The sequence below is a fragment of the Petaurus breviceps genome, unplaced genomic scaffold (assembly GCF_028583685.1).
Source record: "Petaurus breviceps papuanus isolate PSGF00001 unplaced genomic scaffold, PetGlider_PUasm1.0 220, whole genome shotgun sequence".
Classification (NCBI taxonomy): domain Eukaryota; kingdom Metazoa; phylum Chordata; class Mammalia; order Diprotodontia; family Petauridae; genus Petaurus; species Petaurus breviceps.
This window is the reverse complement of record NW_027185876.1, coordinates 185,526-202,101: the sequence shown is the minus strand read 5'-3', so window position 1 is coordinate 202,101 and position 16,576 is coordinate 185,526. Positions and strand designations below refer to the sequence as shown.

The following is a 16,576-nucleotide window of genomic DNA, read 5'->3' as shown; positions in this document are numbered from 1 at the left end:
CACACACACACACACACACACACACACACACACACACACACACACACGTACATGTATATGTACTGTGGCAGCAAGCACCCCAAGCATCCCCAGGGTGGCTGCCAACACAGGTTCTTGGATCTGCTTTGTTAAGGGAAAGCAACTCAAAATGGGTTAACAAGCTTACTTTAATCAGCCAAATATGTATCGTTTACCTCGTTCAGGGGAAAAGGGTCAGCAACCCGAACTTCAGAATATACAGACAGAATTATCAAGACAAGAAAAACAGATCAAGTAGACAGATTTCCAAACTGTCCAACCATTACATCCATACCAAATCAACATCTGGGTTTTTCAAAGCCGGGGGGAGGGGGCTCTCAACAACTGGCTTCCCAGAGTGTCATCAAATTACAGAACACTTCTCAAAGTGAGCCCCAAAACAAAGCTACACATCAGGGCTTATATAGCCTTCTCCTGGCTCAGACAATGTAACAACCTTATTGACTCACTCCAGGTGCACTTAGGCTAGCGGCAGGGAAGATCTTCAAAAGTTACATTCCCATTACATGTACACATATAATGTATATATAGTATAAACAGAAAGTATTCTTAGAGGGAACTGACTTGAGGGGGAAAGGGAAGGAAGGAGTGAGAAAGGTCTTCTGTAGAAAAGACTTGAGTCTTGAAGCCAGGAAGTGGAGATGAGCAGGGAAGGGAATGCCAGGCATGGGCAAGAGTCAGTGAAAATGCACTGATGGAGAGTCTCCAGTCTTCCTGAGACTCACAAGATGGGAAGGGAACGTGTTATGAAGGGTTTAGGAGCCAAACAGAGGATTTATATTTGATCTTGGAGGTGGGAGGGAGCCACTGAAGTTTGCTGAGTAAAGAAAGACTTAAGGACAATGGGAAGAGGTGACAGGGGCACACTAGAGAGGTGTCCATGTGTATGCACATGAGAAGTTGTGAAGATAAAAAACAAAAAGATTTAACATTAGATAAGATACGTAAGGTGAGCATAAAGGAGTAGAGGACAGTAACAGAAGAGCTGGAAGCAGGGGACAGCTCAGGAACAAGAGATGAGTTCTGCTTTGGATGTATGGAATTCAAGATGTTGAGGAAATCCAAGATGTGAGGAGAGCGACAAGGGCTGGATTTAGATCTGGAAATCAACTGCAGAGAGATGAAAACCGAGCCCCTGGCACCTCACCAAGTAAGACAGCACAGAATGAAAAGAGAAGAGGGTAGACAGAGCCTCAGGGACACCCAGGGTCAGGAAAAACTACACAGATAATGAGGAATCACTACTGTCACTCAAACCAGAAGAGGGGAAGTGAGTACCTAACAGCCCCAAAGGTTACAGAGACCTCAAGAAAGATGACGATGGAGACAATAAGCCATATTGCAGAAGGTTTAGAATTTCGTGAGAAGTGGAGGTAGTGAGTGTAGGTGGCTTTCTCAATAGCAGAGATGAGAAGGGGGAAAGAAATGCACCTAGGACAAAAGCATGGATGGTGGAATAAAAGGATGACTTTTTTTTTTAGCCCTTTTAACCTGAATAAAAGTCAGAATTGAAAAATAAATGAAAATAGCATTTTGAGTTGATATGGAAGGAAAAATCCAAGAAAAATGGGTGAGAACTTCAGAATTCGAGAGAAGCAACCTGACTGTCCAGCTCACAGCTTGATCTCTGTCTATACCAGGGAGCACAAGGATGCCACATAAAGTAGCTAATGTCAGAGCACAGACAATGAGGGACAATAAAGCAAATTCATAACATGTCAAGTTCCTCCCACAGCACTGGTCTTACCCCACAAGACTCCTCATGGAGCCCAATGAGATGGAGCTCCAGACTCACTCCATTTCACACCCCTCACCCAAGCTGTTTTCTTCATTCCTTGAGTCTCAGCTCTAGGAAACTCTAGAGAACCTGTGATTGGTTATAAAGTCTCTTCATGTCTAGCTTTTATTGTGAATTCTAGGGCTGAGTCAGTTGCACTGTTCTCCACAAGACTGGTAAGAGACAATACCTTCGTACCATCCTGCTTTAGGGTATCCTTGCTGGACAAAATTAAATTCTGACATGAAGAAAATGTTCTTTCTTTATCTCATTTATCTCAGGGGGCCAAGCTCAGACAGAACCAGATCCCACTGGCTATTGCACATTACACTGCACTCTATTTTTATTTAGTCTGTTAAACATTTCCCAATTACATTTTAATCCGCTCTGGGCCTCTTTTTGACACCTCTGCTGTATATCATAGGAATAATTATTTTTAAGCACTCTCTTAATGAGAATCTCAGGAAATACTCACCAACAACCAAGCCACATTCAGGACAGATCATGTCCCCAGCTCTGTAGTCTTCCACCAAAATAGCATCTGGATGGTTTGGACATGTAACTCTTGGAAGTACATCCAAGCTAAATCAAAAAGAAAAAAAGTGTTATGTTTATCTTCAATCAATCGCACTTGTTTTGCAAGAAATTATAATGTATTTATTTAAATGGGAGACTTCTGAATACTCTTCTACTATCACAGACACAGTTTACTTCATAACTTAAAAATGTACCTTCTAACTTATTACTAATAAAACAACTAATCATTCTACATTTCTTTATCTTCTTTTGAACTTAAAAGTAAAATCCAAAGCTTATTTTCTACTAGAGCCATCTTGGTCTGCTGACACTGAAGTTATAACTCAATAATCTCAAATTCTTAAAATACTTTAAAAAAACCAGAAAGGAAAATTATTTATTTTTAAAATGTAGACTATTGTCTAGCCCAGAAGTCTCAAAGGCACAGTGCACCCAACTAGATTAATATGTAACTGAGAAATAACTATAGATATGCAGTCAGCAAAGATGCTTATGTATGGTTCAGTGGCTCCTATTTCTATCTGAATCTGAAACCACTGGTCTGCCAAGTATGGGCCATAGAAAGTCAGAAAAGACTCTAAGGTGCACATAATCAACTAATGGTATGGTGGCAAGGTATGATATCCTCATCCTCACTGACAGCCAATAACATACTTGCCTTTAGTACGTCATCTCCCCCCCCCACTCCTCTGATTCATTCCCTCCCCACCCCAGATCACCAGTTGGGCAAAGGCCTATTGATTGGCCTCCAGCCTCAAGTCTATTATCTCTACTCTAATTCCTCTTCCACACACCTGCAAAAGTGCTGAAATGCAGGTCTGACCATGTCCACACTTCCGGTGGCTCCCTCCCCCTCCCCTAGACTAGCAGCTAGATGATGTAATAGATATGGAGCTGGGTCTGGAGTCTCATCTGTAAAAAGGGGGTAACAACAGTACCTACCCCTCAAAGAACTGTTATGAGAATCAAATGAGACAAGATGTATAAAGCCCTCAACACTGCCTAGCAGGCACTTAATAACTGCTTAATTCCTTCTTTCCTTCCTCTATTAACTTGTTCACTGTAAGATCAAATACAAGCCAGTCTCTGTCAGTTAAGGTCCTTCACAACCCTGTACCAACTCATCTTTCCAGCCTTAATACCATTTACTCCCCTCCCTACATGTTATAATTCAAACAGGACGTTTTCCTGTTCCTCACACTCATAAAAATCTGACTGAACAAAGAGGAAGTTATGATGTAATACCATCCAATAATCAAAAAACACAAATAAAGAAGAGATGTAAATAACATTTTGTTAAGCTGAAATCAGACCTTTTTGCATTGTACCTAGTAAACATCAATGGAAAAAATTACACCTGCTGAAATATTAAATTCAATGTTAGGGACATACACAGAAATTTACATTGCTTTCATTAAAAAATACTGATTTGTACTAAAATTAGTTTTAGATCATTAAAATGTAAAATATTTATTTTATTATAATTTTTATTTTGTGTGATTTATAACAGATAGCATACTAATACAGTAGTATATTTATCTATACGTAAATATACAAATATTTATTGTACATGTTCAAAACTTTTTTGCTAATAGTGATCAAAAAAGTTTGGAGACCACTGGTCTAGAGAGTAAATATTGTTTTACTTAAACAGGAGTTCCTGAAGGTTGTGATGATTATTAATCATAACTACAAAAAAAGAAACTGAATGTTGTGAGAAGTTATATTTAGGCAACTGAACTGAATTAATTCAGGGGCTAATTATCCAGTATATAGGTTTTCCATGTAATGTGGATTCACTTTTTGCCAACTGGTTGATTCTCTCCTTGAAAAAAGAAAAGCTCAACTCTGTTAATTTTGGTACTTCTTGCTTTAGTAATAGTGCTTATGTATAATCGAATATTTATGTACATACTAGCTGATAGTTGAAGTTGAACTTTTTAGCCTTAAGATTTCTTAAAAACAGAACATGAATCAGTTAAATCAGAATGGTTTAAGCATTCATCATGTTTTAGAAGCTGCCTTCGCCACCCCCTTAAGATCCAAATTATAATTGTCTCAATTACCAATTCTATTCCATTCATAAATCCACTTTAGGACAGATATAAAAAAATATTTTTTCAACAATCAGTATCCCATCAAATAAAAACTCCTATAATCCAATTCTTAGGGCTAATGCTAAGTATTTTGGTTACTCAAGGCATGTTACTTGAGGTAACTAAAGACTTTCACAGGCTAAAGCATCAAGTGTCTCGATGATTTCAGAATTTATATTCTCAAAGAATGGACATGCCAACTCATGTTAAAGTTTAACAGAGGTGTGGTTAAAATTTCAAGGTTTCATAGACTTTTCACTGGCAGGAGGCACTAGAAATCAGTCAGACATCTTCACTTACAGAGGAGAAAACTGAGGTCTGGTGAGGCTAAGTAATTAGACTAAAACCTTCTGAACCCTAGGTCACTACTCTGCTCTATATTACAACACAATTTTGCATCAATACAGTAACATAAAAAGATGATTCTGATTATTCCTTCAAAACTTAAATCACCTTGAGTTATACTATTAAGTTTTCTACTCCTTCCTCTTCCCTTGCCACCACTAAAACTTGGAAATGTTCCCCCTGACTTATAAATACCTAAAACGAACATGACAGCATAGGAAATAAAAATTACACCACCACAAAAAGATAATGGGGAAGGGAGAAGATGAAGGGAAAAAGAGAATCTGAGATGGATGATGCTAAGATGTAAAGGGAAACAGGAAGCAAATGGCCCCTCTAGAGTCAGAGCTAATCCCAAACCTTGTTTTGGGTTCCAGGCTGTACCCCGCTCCAGGAAGGCAGGACCTATGTCTCATCTAAACTCTAAACTCTCTCCCAGTGCCTAACACAGGCTTCTATGCAGAGTAGGTAACATCCTCGCCAAAGCTGATTTGGAAACAGTTTCTATTCTTTTTTGAGAACATAGCTCTTATAAAAAAAACTGCTCCAATAAGTAACACTACCAAATGCAGGCTTCCCACAATCTTTCCTTGTTGCTCCTTTCTTTGAGGAGGGTACTAATTCTAAAGAAATCTATTAGTGGAAGAAAAAAAAAAGTCCTTAATCCACAAACTGCAAACACTGCCCTAAAGAGTGGTTTTTAACACTATAGTACATTCTTTGATTTGCAGGGCAAGTCCTAGTGTATTCCAATATATTTTCAACTACATTCACCCTAAGTATTACAAAAGATTATGAAACGTATTTAAATGTTTATAATCAAGAGGTTTTTTTTTTTTTGTTTTTTTTTTTTTATGACTCCCTTAGGGAAGGCTCTAAACGTGCGGAGCAGCCCAGACTGTCAGGTGCCTCCCCCCACCCTCACCTGACAGCCACACCCACTGCGATGATGGAAGTAGTGGTCACCCCAAGCATTCTCGGCAGAGGCGTAAACAAGGGTGCCGGGGCCACCCGAGGTGCTGCCACCCCGCAGCCGGCCGGGGCTCTCCCGGAGTTGAGGGGGCTTCCAGAGCCGGCTCTACTGGGAATGGTCAGTACGGGAGGCGACCCTGGGGACGCTATCGCAGGCGGACGAGCCGCGGGCGCGGCCGGACAGAGCCCACCGCGCACGAGGGGATGGGCGGCGGGGCATGGGGAGGAAGGGGGAGGAGGAGCCCGGGGTCGGCGTCCCCCCCGGGGGAAGTCAGAAGCCGCAGGACTCAGATTCGGCTTCGGGCAAAGAAAAGGCCCTAGGAGCAGGCTCTGGGGAGGGAGACTCGGCCGGGGTCTGCACCCGCCGGGGAGGGGAGGCCTGTCCTGAGGAGAAAAGCGAGGACTTCCTCAAATCTCCCATTTTGGGCAGAAAGATCTGTTTTCAGAGGCAGCTCCCCGAGCGGAGGCCGAAAGAGAAGCCGCCCCGGCGGCCGCGGCTGAGCCCGAGACCCGGGGAGGGGGCGGCCAGTGGGGAAGCCTCGGGGAGAGGAAGAGGAAGCGTCAGAGGAAAGCCCCGAGGCGGGCGAAGAGAATCCCCCGCGTCCCCCGGGACGCGCCTGGGCCCCGCCTCCTGGGCCTCGCCTCCCCCGCGACACCGCCTCGGCGCCCCCCGGAAGCTGCCCCCCGTTGGATTCGCTCCCGGCCGGTCTGGGCAGGGCTTACTAACCGGCTAGTGGAGGCCATCTTGACGGCGGCCGCAGCTGCGGTTTCGGTGAGACTCCAGGCCGAGCGCAAAACAGCGAACTGAGGCGGAGAGAATCGCAGGGGCAACTCCGGGAAGCCGCAGGCGGCTCCGCTTTTATAGATAGACAGTGCGCAGGCGTAGTAGGACGCGTGGACTACGGAACGGGAGAGGAGCCAAGAAGCTCCACGGTGCACGTGCTTCGCTTTTTCTTCCGCCTGCGCGCCTCCAGTGTAATTAACTCAGCCTCCCCCGGGAGTCAGCTGACTCGACTTGAATAAGGCTTGTATGAATGAAAGCCGGAAACGACTGTTTCCTAGAGCTCTACTACTTAAACCGGGGCTGCCCCTCACAGTCACAAATTAGACACCTTAAATGCAGCCTTTTTGTTCTGGGGACCTTATTGTCGACGGCTGCCCGAAACGTGTGTTTATGTGTCGTATATCTATTTACCACTTTAGAAATTTAAACTTTAAGAATAGTTAAATGTTATACACTTATTATTAAAATAACAAAGCTATTACATGTTATCAATCAATAACACATATAATGAGATATTAATATAATATACAGTATTATACAATATAATATTATAATATGTATTTATAAATAACATTAATTCTGTGCGTGTGCATGTATGTATATATGTGTGTTTGCAGTTAGCATAGTGGATAGAGCACCAGGCCTGGAGTCAGGAAGATAGGTCCGAGTTCAAATCCAGCCTCATATACTTACCAACAGTGTGATCCTGGGCAAGTCACTTAACCCTTATTTGCCTAAATTCCTCATCTGTATGACAGGGACACACCAGAAATGCAAATGGCAAACCACCCCAATATCTCTGGCAAGAAAACTTCATTGACAAAAGTCCATGGCGTCACAACTGAACAACATATATAATATTGTCATATGTAATATTATTATATACTCAATAAACATTTAATAAGCTCCAAGTATGTGGTAAGCACTGTGCTAAACACTGGGGATACAAAAGGAGGCAAAAGACAATCCCTGCTTTCAAGGAGCTTACAGTCTAATAGGAAAACAACATGCCAACAGTTATCTAAAAAGCAAACTATATAAAGGATAAATTAAAAAAAAAAACAATAGAGGGAAGACACTAGAATTAAGGAAGATTGGAAAAGGTTTCCTGTAAAAGCATAATTTTATGAAAAAAAAACTTTTCTAAAGCAAAAATATTAGGGAGACAAGTGACAGTTTATCATATCTAAGCACAGCTCTTTAATGTCTGGCTTAAATAGAAGACAGCTAGATTCTCATGCCTCTTTCAGCAGTCTGTCTGTGAGCACCTTGAAAGCCATAAGATGAAAATTTGGGCCTGTACAAAGGAAAGAATGTTAAAAGAAATTTTTACATTATAGAAGTATGCATATTTGTAACAGTAGGAAAAAGGAAGGAGGAGATACCAGATATCTTTACCTAAAGGGTTATGGCATGGGAGGGGGAAAGGTGTAGTAAAGGTGGGAAAAGGACAAAACCTGCTCTTGAAGGGGAGGAGCAAGGGGATGGCAAAAGCCCCATTCTTTTCCCTTGGGAATTTCTATACTATGAAAATAAGATGGTCTTCTTAGCTACAGGGTCCCAGCTGCATAAGCAGTTTCTCAGCCTGGTGAAGACTGACTGGCCCCTGTCTTGACTCCCAAGGGCACACAGGGAGTCTGATTGATGTGGTTTAAGGGGTTTAGGCAACCCCCAAAGACCTGAGTACTGGACAGGGTCGTCTGGAATGAATTCACAGAATCAAGCGTTCTTAAAGTCAAGTTGGCAAAGGTTTATTGCAATACCAATATGGTGGACAGAGCTCCCTGAGGAGCTTGCAACTTAACAGGAATGATGCTAAAGCCTATATAAGAAAAGTAGGGGATTATCTGGCAGATATGCTAATTAGGTGATAATTTACAACCTTGGTCACAGGCATCATTCACTACTGGAAACCAGGGGAAGGGGTTTCTCAAGGGTGTCTTTTTGGTCTGTTACTTCTGTACCAAGATATCTCTGAGAGTTGATGTCTATAGCTTGACCTCTGGATTGAATATGATTGCTTTGGGAATCAATACATGATAATTCTGTGGTTACAAGATAGTCCTGTTTTTACAAGAGAATTTCTTCAGAGGTCAGATTGTTCTTGTGATAGGGAAAGACAGTTTGTTTTACTGAGGCCCACTCATGAGTAATTGTGGGGAAAGGTAGTTTGTCTTACTGGGGCCCACTCATGAGTTATTGCTAGGCATAGTGTCCTTGGGCTGGGGAGAAAACTATTAGGGATAGCTAGGGAGAAATGTGATCTTAGAATTGGGGTCCAAGCACAAGCACCCAAGCACTCCATCACAGTTTGGAATGAAGACAACAGATTATGTCATGGGGGGGGGATGTGGGGGCAGGGAGCTTTATCTTCCATACATTCATGGCCTCTGCAAATTCTAGGTCCAATGTTTCTGGAAAAATATGGCAACTAAAAAAGACAAGTTCAGGGAACCCCTTAATCTTTATTAACATGTCCCACCAAGCTGTATCATGTCTTTAGAACTGAAAGTACTATCAGAGTCCACTTAGTCTACACTCCACATTTTAAAGATGAAGAAAATGAGATCCTGGGAAGGTGTAGAGATTCCTTAGAGTTCACATAGGTAGCTTCCTGGATTCAAACACAGGACCTTTACTGGAAATATAGCAGTCTTTTCATTGTACCATGTTTTCATGGCCCCAGTTACAATGGAGAGCAACATCTTATTTCACTCCTACATTTATTATGGGTGTGCTCTGTGTGTACAGACTAATGAAAAACAGATTGGCTCCCACCATATAATTCTGTTCAATGGTGTCAATAAAATATGGCTATTTTGTTATTTAATAATAGGCATTATCAGATTTATTAAAATCTTGCTTGCTCTGAATAACAGTTGTCTTAGGTAGTAGAGGAAAGGTATGAACATGAATAAGACAGTGGAAATAACTTTGGAAGAAAAATCGGAAGGCTTAGATTCCTGCCTTTCCCAAGAGAAAGACAGCCTTTTACGTGGGAGTCTGCTTCTTCAAATCAAATGCTTTTTATTTCTTCAGTAGCGAGGAAACAATAACCATAAGGGGGTCTTTAGGATTTTCCACTCTTCTAGTCAACCATGTGACTGTAAAAAACAGCAAAGCTACCAGTCATACTGCTGAGGATATGCTTTATATAGCAAATCAAAATAATAAAATTCATTTGGAAAAACAAAAGGCCTAGATCTACGATCTCAATGGAAATCATTAAAAAAAATAGGAATTTGGGGAGAATAACTTCCAGAGCTCAAACTATATGGCGAATCAATAATCATCAAAACTGTTTTGCCACTGGTCCTAGAGATAGGAGGTTCTGAGTTCAAACCTGGCCTCAGACACATAATAGCTGAGTGACCCTGAGCAAGTCACTTAATCCTGGTTGTCTCCAAAACAAACAAACCAAAAAAACACACACACACCAAAAAACAACAACAACAAAAAAAACTATTTTGGTACTGTTTGAAAAGTAGAAAAGATCAGTGGAACAGCTTGCGTAAGGAATCACTGGGAACAATTCTGCTGATTTTTATTGTTTTTTGTCGTTGTTCAGTCATTTTAGTTGCATCTGACTCACCGTGACCCAGTTTGGGGTTTTCTTAGTAAAGATACTGGAGTGATTTGTCATTTCTTTCTCTGGTTCATTTGACAGGTGAAGGAACTGAGGCAGAGTTAAGTGACTTGTCCAGGATCCCACAGATGGTAAGAGTCTGAGCCCAGATTTGAACTCAGGAAGATAGTCATTACTCCAGGCCCAGCATTCTATGTAAATGCAGATGAGTGGGTGCACAAACACACACACACTCTCAACAAATGCAAATATATACAAAATAGTTAAATATAGGGTAGTTTGAGGAAGACAGTAGCAACTGGGGGTGGGGGGGAATCAGATGAAAATGGTGCTTGAGGTATGTCTTTTTTTTTTTTTTGAGGCAATCAGGGTTTAGTGACTTGCCCAGAGTTACACAGCTAGTAAATGTTCCTGACTCTAGACCCACCTAGCTGCTCTAATAATTCACGGGAAACTTGATCATCTTGTAATATAATGTTCATATTAAGTTGTTCCCAAAACTTCACCGTGAAAATCATGACAATTTTTGCATTAATATCTATGCAGATAATGAGAGGAAGAAAAATTCTCCAAAGACCTTGATAAGACCCTCTATATTAAATTAACATACCTAGTAATACTTGGTGATTTAGAGATATATACAAGATAGACCTATACATACATAGATTTCTCTACATATATATATATATGCATATATATATGTATAGTTTTAAAAATGCATTTGTTACACCTAAGCCAGGGGTGGGGAGCCTACAATCTGGAGGCCACATATGACCTTGAGGTCAAAGGTTCCCCATTCCTGACCTAAACTTTATTTGAGAGAGAGAGAGAGAGAGAGAGAATGAGTAAGAAATGAAAGTAAATAAGAAGTAAGAAATGAAAAGAAAACCCAAAGGCATCCAGAGTATATTGAACTCTCATGTCTCCATATCATGGATACAGTCTTCAAGAAAAGTCAGGAAGGATAATGTGATTATATTTTAGTAGAAGGAAAATGACTGGCCACCAATGTGGGAACCATTTCTGATTCAACTATCCTTATGCAACTAGAACATGAAGAGCTCAAAAGATTCAAATTCATATGAAATTAAAAATAAAATGGGCACAATTGAGATAACTCCAACCTGACTAGTTTCAAAAAGCTATTGATGTCTAGAATGGGAGATGGATTAAAGACAGACATGAACACAAGATGTTCCCATTACTAAGGAAATTTAACCACTGTAAATTAATCAGTCACCACAACAAAATGACCAAAAAGACCAAGGAAGCATCTCAACCAGAAAATGTTTAATTTCTGTACTGTGTAGAAACATATGGCATAAAAACACATGCCTTTAATACATATTGAAACTCGTGAATTCTTATTATTTCATTGTATTCTTAGTCACTGACTTAGAATACAAACTTTTTGGTTAAGCAGTCTGTAGTATCTTCATGTGAGATTGTAAGCAATTATCATCTCCCAGATTCCTGAAAAGCAGTGGAATGAAAAATAATTTTGCAGAAAACACAGAAGAGACCCAAGGAAAGCAGATCACCTTAAAGACTTTACAAAACTGGAGGGACAAGGAACAGAAGAAAAATAAGAAATCTTTAAGAATTTCTATAACAATATTTTCTTCATCAATAACATTCAGATTTTAACATCACTGGCTTCTATGCCAAATGAGAAAATAAAAATGGCAGTAAAAAAGCCAAAAATAAAAGGACAGCTGGGCTAGACCAATATCTTAAGGATGGTGAGGGATCAGTATTAAGCTCTTGGAAAAAATTCATGTATTATATTGCCAAAATATGGGAAAGCAAGAAGATGTCAATAACTATTGACCAATGTGGTTAGTTTCTCTTTGCTACAAAATCTTTATGATGATAATCTATGAAAACTTAAAAAGGAAAAAAAAAAAGCTTAAAAAGAAGTCTTAAAGGAAGCCAGGAGCCAGACTGAGTTGTCACTGGCCATGGATTTCATATTTAAAGCACCAACCATTACATTAATTTTTATAGATGGCTGAAAAACTGTGATTTTTAGCATTTTCTGCCCCCTTTTCAACCACCTTGACAATGTCACTGCAGAATACAGCCATAGCTAGGGTATGGCCATAGGGCCCCAGGATGGGAGCTTTATAAGATCTTACAGTGTCTCCCTGGGGCACCTTTTTTTCTCCCGTCGCATTAGGTCATTTGCAGCTTCCTCCTGGATCCTGTCTAGCTCATGCCAGGACTCTTTTCCTTCCCTTCATTGTTGGAGAAGCATTATGGTCTCTGAGGGTGCACTTTTCCTCTGAAGCTTCAGTTGTGGTGATGAGTATAATCCTAGAACCCCTTCTTCTATACCCCCATGCCAACTACTTCTATACTTCATGGTATCCCACTGTGAGCAGCTAGGTGCACAGAGGGTAGCGAACTGGGCCTGGAGTCTGGAAGACCTGATTTCAAATCTAGCCTTAGTTACTTACTAGCTCTGTGACCCTGGGCAAGTCATTTAACCTCTGCCTGCCTCTATTTCCTCAACTGTAAAATGGAGTTCATTATGGTACCTACCTCTCAGAATTGCTCTGAAGATTAAATGAATATCTGTAAAGCACTTCGAAAATAGTGCCTGGCACACAGTAGGTGCTTTAAAAATATTTGTTCAACCCCTATGCCCAAAGGGCTATAAAAATGTGCATACCCTTTGACTTAGCAATGCCTCTTCTAGGGATGTTTCCCAAAGAGATCATACAAATGGGAAAAGGATACACGTACATAAAATTTCTTGTAGCTCTTTTTGTGGTGGCCAAGAACTGGAAATGAGGGGATGATCATCAGTTGGGCAATGACTGAATAAGTTGTGGTATATGAATGCAATGGAATCCTATTATGCTATAAGAAAAGATGAACAGGCAGACTTCAGAGAAACCTGGAAAGACTTATATGAACTGATGCTGAGTGAAGTGAGCAGAACCAGGAGAACATCATACACAGTAACAGTCACAATGTGTGGTGATTAACTTTGATTGACTTAACTCTTCTCAGCAATGCAAGAATCTAAGGCAGCTCTAAAGGAATCCTGATGGAAAATGCTATCCATATCCAGAGAAAGAACGTTGGAGTCTGAATGCAGATGGAAGCATATTATTTGCTCTCTCTCTCTTTTTTTCATTTATGTTTGTTTCTTCCTTCTCATGGTTTCTCCCATTGGTTCTAATTCTTCTTTACAACATGACTAATGTGAAAATAGGTTCAATATGAAATTATAAGTAAATCCTGTATCAGATTGCATGCCATCTTGGGGGAGAGGGGAGAGGAAAGATGGGGGAAAATTCAGAACTCAAGATCTTATGGAAGTGAATGTTGAATTTATTTATTTCATTTATATTTATTTTTATATAAAATATATTTATATATAACATATATAATATTTATATTCATTTTATTTATTTTTATAAATAAATAATAAAACACTTGTTCCCATACCATCCTCTACTCTTCTCCTTCTGGGGTACAATGCAGGTTACTCTCCCCTGGCTAGTACCCTGGTCTTTTATCGTACAAACCTTACGATGTCAAGGGTGATCTTCCTCTCCCCAAGGCTCCGAGCTAGGAAACCCCCCAGTTTCTCACAGCAGCAATCCAAGAAAAGCTTCCTGCTGTTACAGATGTAGCAATCATTAGTTATAAATACACCAAAGTCCCTCAGGATTGAGGACCGCTTTATATTTTTCTTTATTTCATAGGTTGCCATGGCCAAAGAATCCAGCACCAAAAGGCCAGCCTATGATGGCAGACAGTTTGTTGCTGTAACTATCTGTGAGGGTAGAGTCAGCCAGAAATTCAATAGCCTTAAAGAATCAAGGACCACTTCACACCATGTAGAGGCACCAGAGAAGGACTCTGCAGACTCTAATCATTTGAAGGCAGAGTTTCTTAACCTTTCTTGTGTCATGGACGCCTTTGGCAATCTGCTGAAACCTGTGGACCCCTTCTCAGAATTGTGTTTTAAAATCCATAATATACATATGTAAATAACATAATCTATAATGTCATAGGTTAGATTAATATGAAATATAATATTATACATACATATCAAATAATAACTCTGGCATCCTCTTTGACACCTTCCCTTACATGGCATCAGTCCCCAAGTTTCATTGAACAACCCAGTTCTCTACCCGCTGTGTGCCTATCTATAATAGATTTATATATATATATATATAATGTAGTATATATATAATGTAGTATATATGTATTTAACATAAAATACATTGGATTACAAAAGAAACCCATTAGATAGAAATACAGTTATTAAAATTACAAACAAAAGTCCCAGATTAAAGGACTAATGAACTAAGGGGGTTAGTAGTACCCTGAAGTGAATACAATATAACAGGTATGATCTACCAGGGCAAAGGAAAAGAGAGTTATCAATTATCAAAATTCCATGATGCTATGGCTCTTTTTATAGTGCTTGATATCACATTGTCTTTCTTAGCAGCCATATTCCACTATTAAGTCACATTAAGCTTGTGGTCCACTAAAACCCTGAGATTGTTTTCAGATGAATTGCTGTCTTATCATATCTCCCCCCATTTTGTACTTAGGAAGTTGAGTTTTTAACTCCATTGAAAACTTAATATTTTATCCCTACTTAATTTCTTTTTATGAGATTTTGCCCAGTGTCCTTTGAGGAAAGGAAACATTTATTAAAACCTATTACGTGCCAAGCAAGTGACTTAACCTCCATTTGCCTGGTGGGTAGCTCAGTGGATAGAACACTGGTCCTGGAGTCAGGAAGACTTGAGTTCAAATGTGGCCTCAGACGCTTATTAGCTCTATGACCCCAGACAGTTCACTTGACCTTTTTTTGCTCCACTGAAGAAGGAAATGGCAAACCACTCCAGTGTCTTTGCCAAGAAAACCCCATGTATAGTAATGGCATACTACAGTCCACAGGGTCACAGAGGGTCAGACATGATTGAATAAAAACAACAGATGTGCTGGGCACACAAATATCATCTCACTTGATCCTCACAGTAACCCTGGGAGGTAGATGAAATGTGGTCCTCATTTTATGGTAGAGGGAACTGAGGCCAGATGAAGGATTTTCCCAGGCTCATACCGCTAGTAAAAGTCTGAGGCTGAAATTGACTCTAAGCCCAGGGCTCTGTGCACTATGGCGCCACCTAGTGGTTGAGGCCTATGTCAGTTGAGATCCTTTGAACCTGACTTTTTTGTCCAATGAATTAGTGATCTCTTAGCTTTGTCATTTGCAGATCTGATAAACCTATTTCCTCTACTCTTATACAAGTTTTTTTTTTATATTAAATAGCATACCCTGGGGCACTTCACTGGAGATCTCTTTCCACCTTGACATCCAATCAGTAACAACTATTCATTTAGCCAATTCTGAATCTAATTTATAGGAGTGGCTGTCTTATATCTCTTAAAATTGTCTGCAAGATTATCATGAGAAATTTTGCCAAGGGCTTTTCTGAAGCATAGGTGAATTACTACTCATGTCTACTAGACTCATAATCCTGTCCAAAAACCAAACGAGGTTAGTCTGGCATGACCTGTTCTCGATGAAATCACAAGGGTTCTTGGTGATTCCTTTTTGAGATTTTGCTCACCATCCTTCTAACGATCTGCTCTGGATTTGGGCAATTTCTGCCCTGAAGGATCTTGCTCCCTAGTAGGTAGAAAAGGCATAAACACAAATAACTGATACAAGGAAGAATGTAATAAATGCCACAGTAGTAGTAAAGGAGACAGGTCACTATTAGTCGATCTGAACAGATCAGAGGTGGCATCATAGAGGAGCTGGCATTGGACCTTAGTTTTGAGATGAGGAAACCAACACTTTGAGTAGTGGGAAGAATGCAGAGACAGAGAAACGGGAAATAACTAGTATTCCAGTTGGCTTGGAGAATAGCATATGAACAGGGGAATAAGAGAAGCTAGATTTGGAAAGGTAGGGAGGAGTTAAATTGTAGAAGGACCTGGAATAGCATACTGAGAAGTTTGCACTAGATCTTTTAGGAACTGGGAAACCATTTAAAGGTTATCAAGAAGTATGACTAAAGTGGGGCTGCTATAGAAAGATAATATGAAAGAAATACTGCTCCAGTAATAGTGGTCTTCCTGATTGGAAGAAGACACTGGGGATGGGGAAAACGGGAAGCCATTGCAATAATTCAGGCAGTAGATAATAAGGAAGGGGCAGACGGGAGGGGTATTTTGCAGGCTGAATCAACAATCAATGAAATTTGGGGACTGATGCCATGTGAGGGAAGTCGTCTAAAAGGGAGCCAGGATTATGTGCTCAAAAAGCAAATCCTTCTCTGAAGGGCCGTGACTAAGCCAAACTCTGTTAACCTAGCTTGTGTTGTTCCATATTCTTTTTTTTTTTTAAAGCAATCGGGGTTAAGTAACTTTCTCAAGGTTACATGGCCAGTTAT

The 16,576-nt window shown here is 40.2% G+C and overlaps 1 protein-coding gene across 1 annotated transcript in view; it reads right to left on the bottom strand.

Moving 5' to 3' along the window:
• GTF2B (general transcription factor IIB) overlaps window positions 1-6,652 on the bottom strand; it is a 47,775-nt gene extending 41,123 nt beyond the window's left edge. Inside the window, exons 1-2 of the mRNA XM_069094548.1 lie at window positions 6,494-6,652; window positions 2,292-2,398 (exon numbers count right to left, since the gene is read on the bottom strand). Coding sequence (XP_068950649.1) covers window positions 2,292-2,398; window positions 6,494-6,510 — 124 coding nt within the window. The 5' untranslated portion in view covers window positions 6,511-6,652. The remainder of the gene's footprint in view (window positions 1-2,291; window positions 2,399-6,493) is intronic.
• Window positions 6,653-16,576: the final 9,924 nt, after the last annotated feature.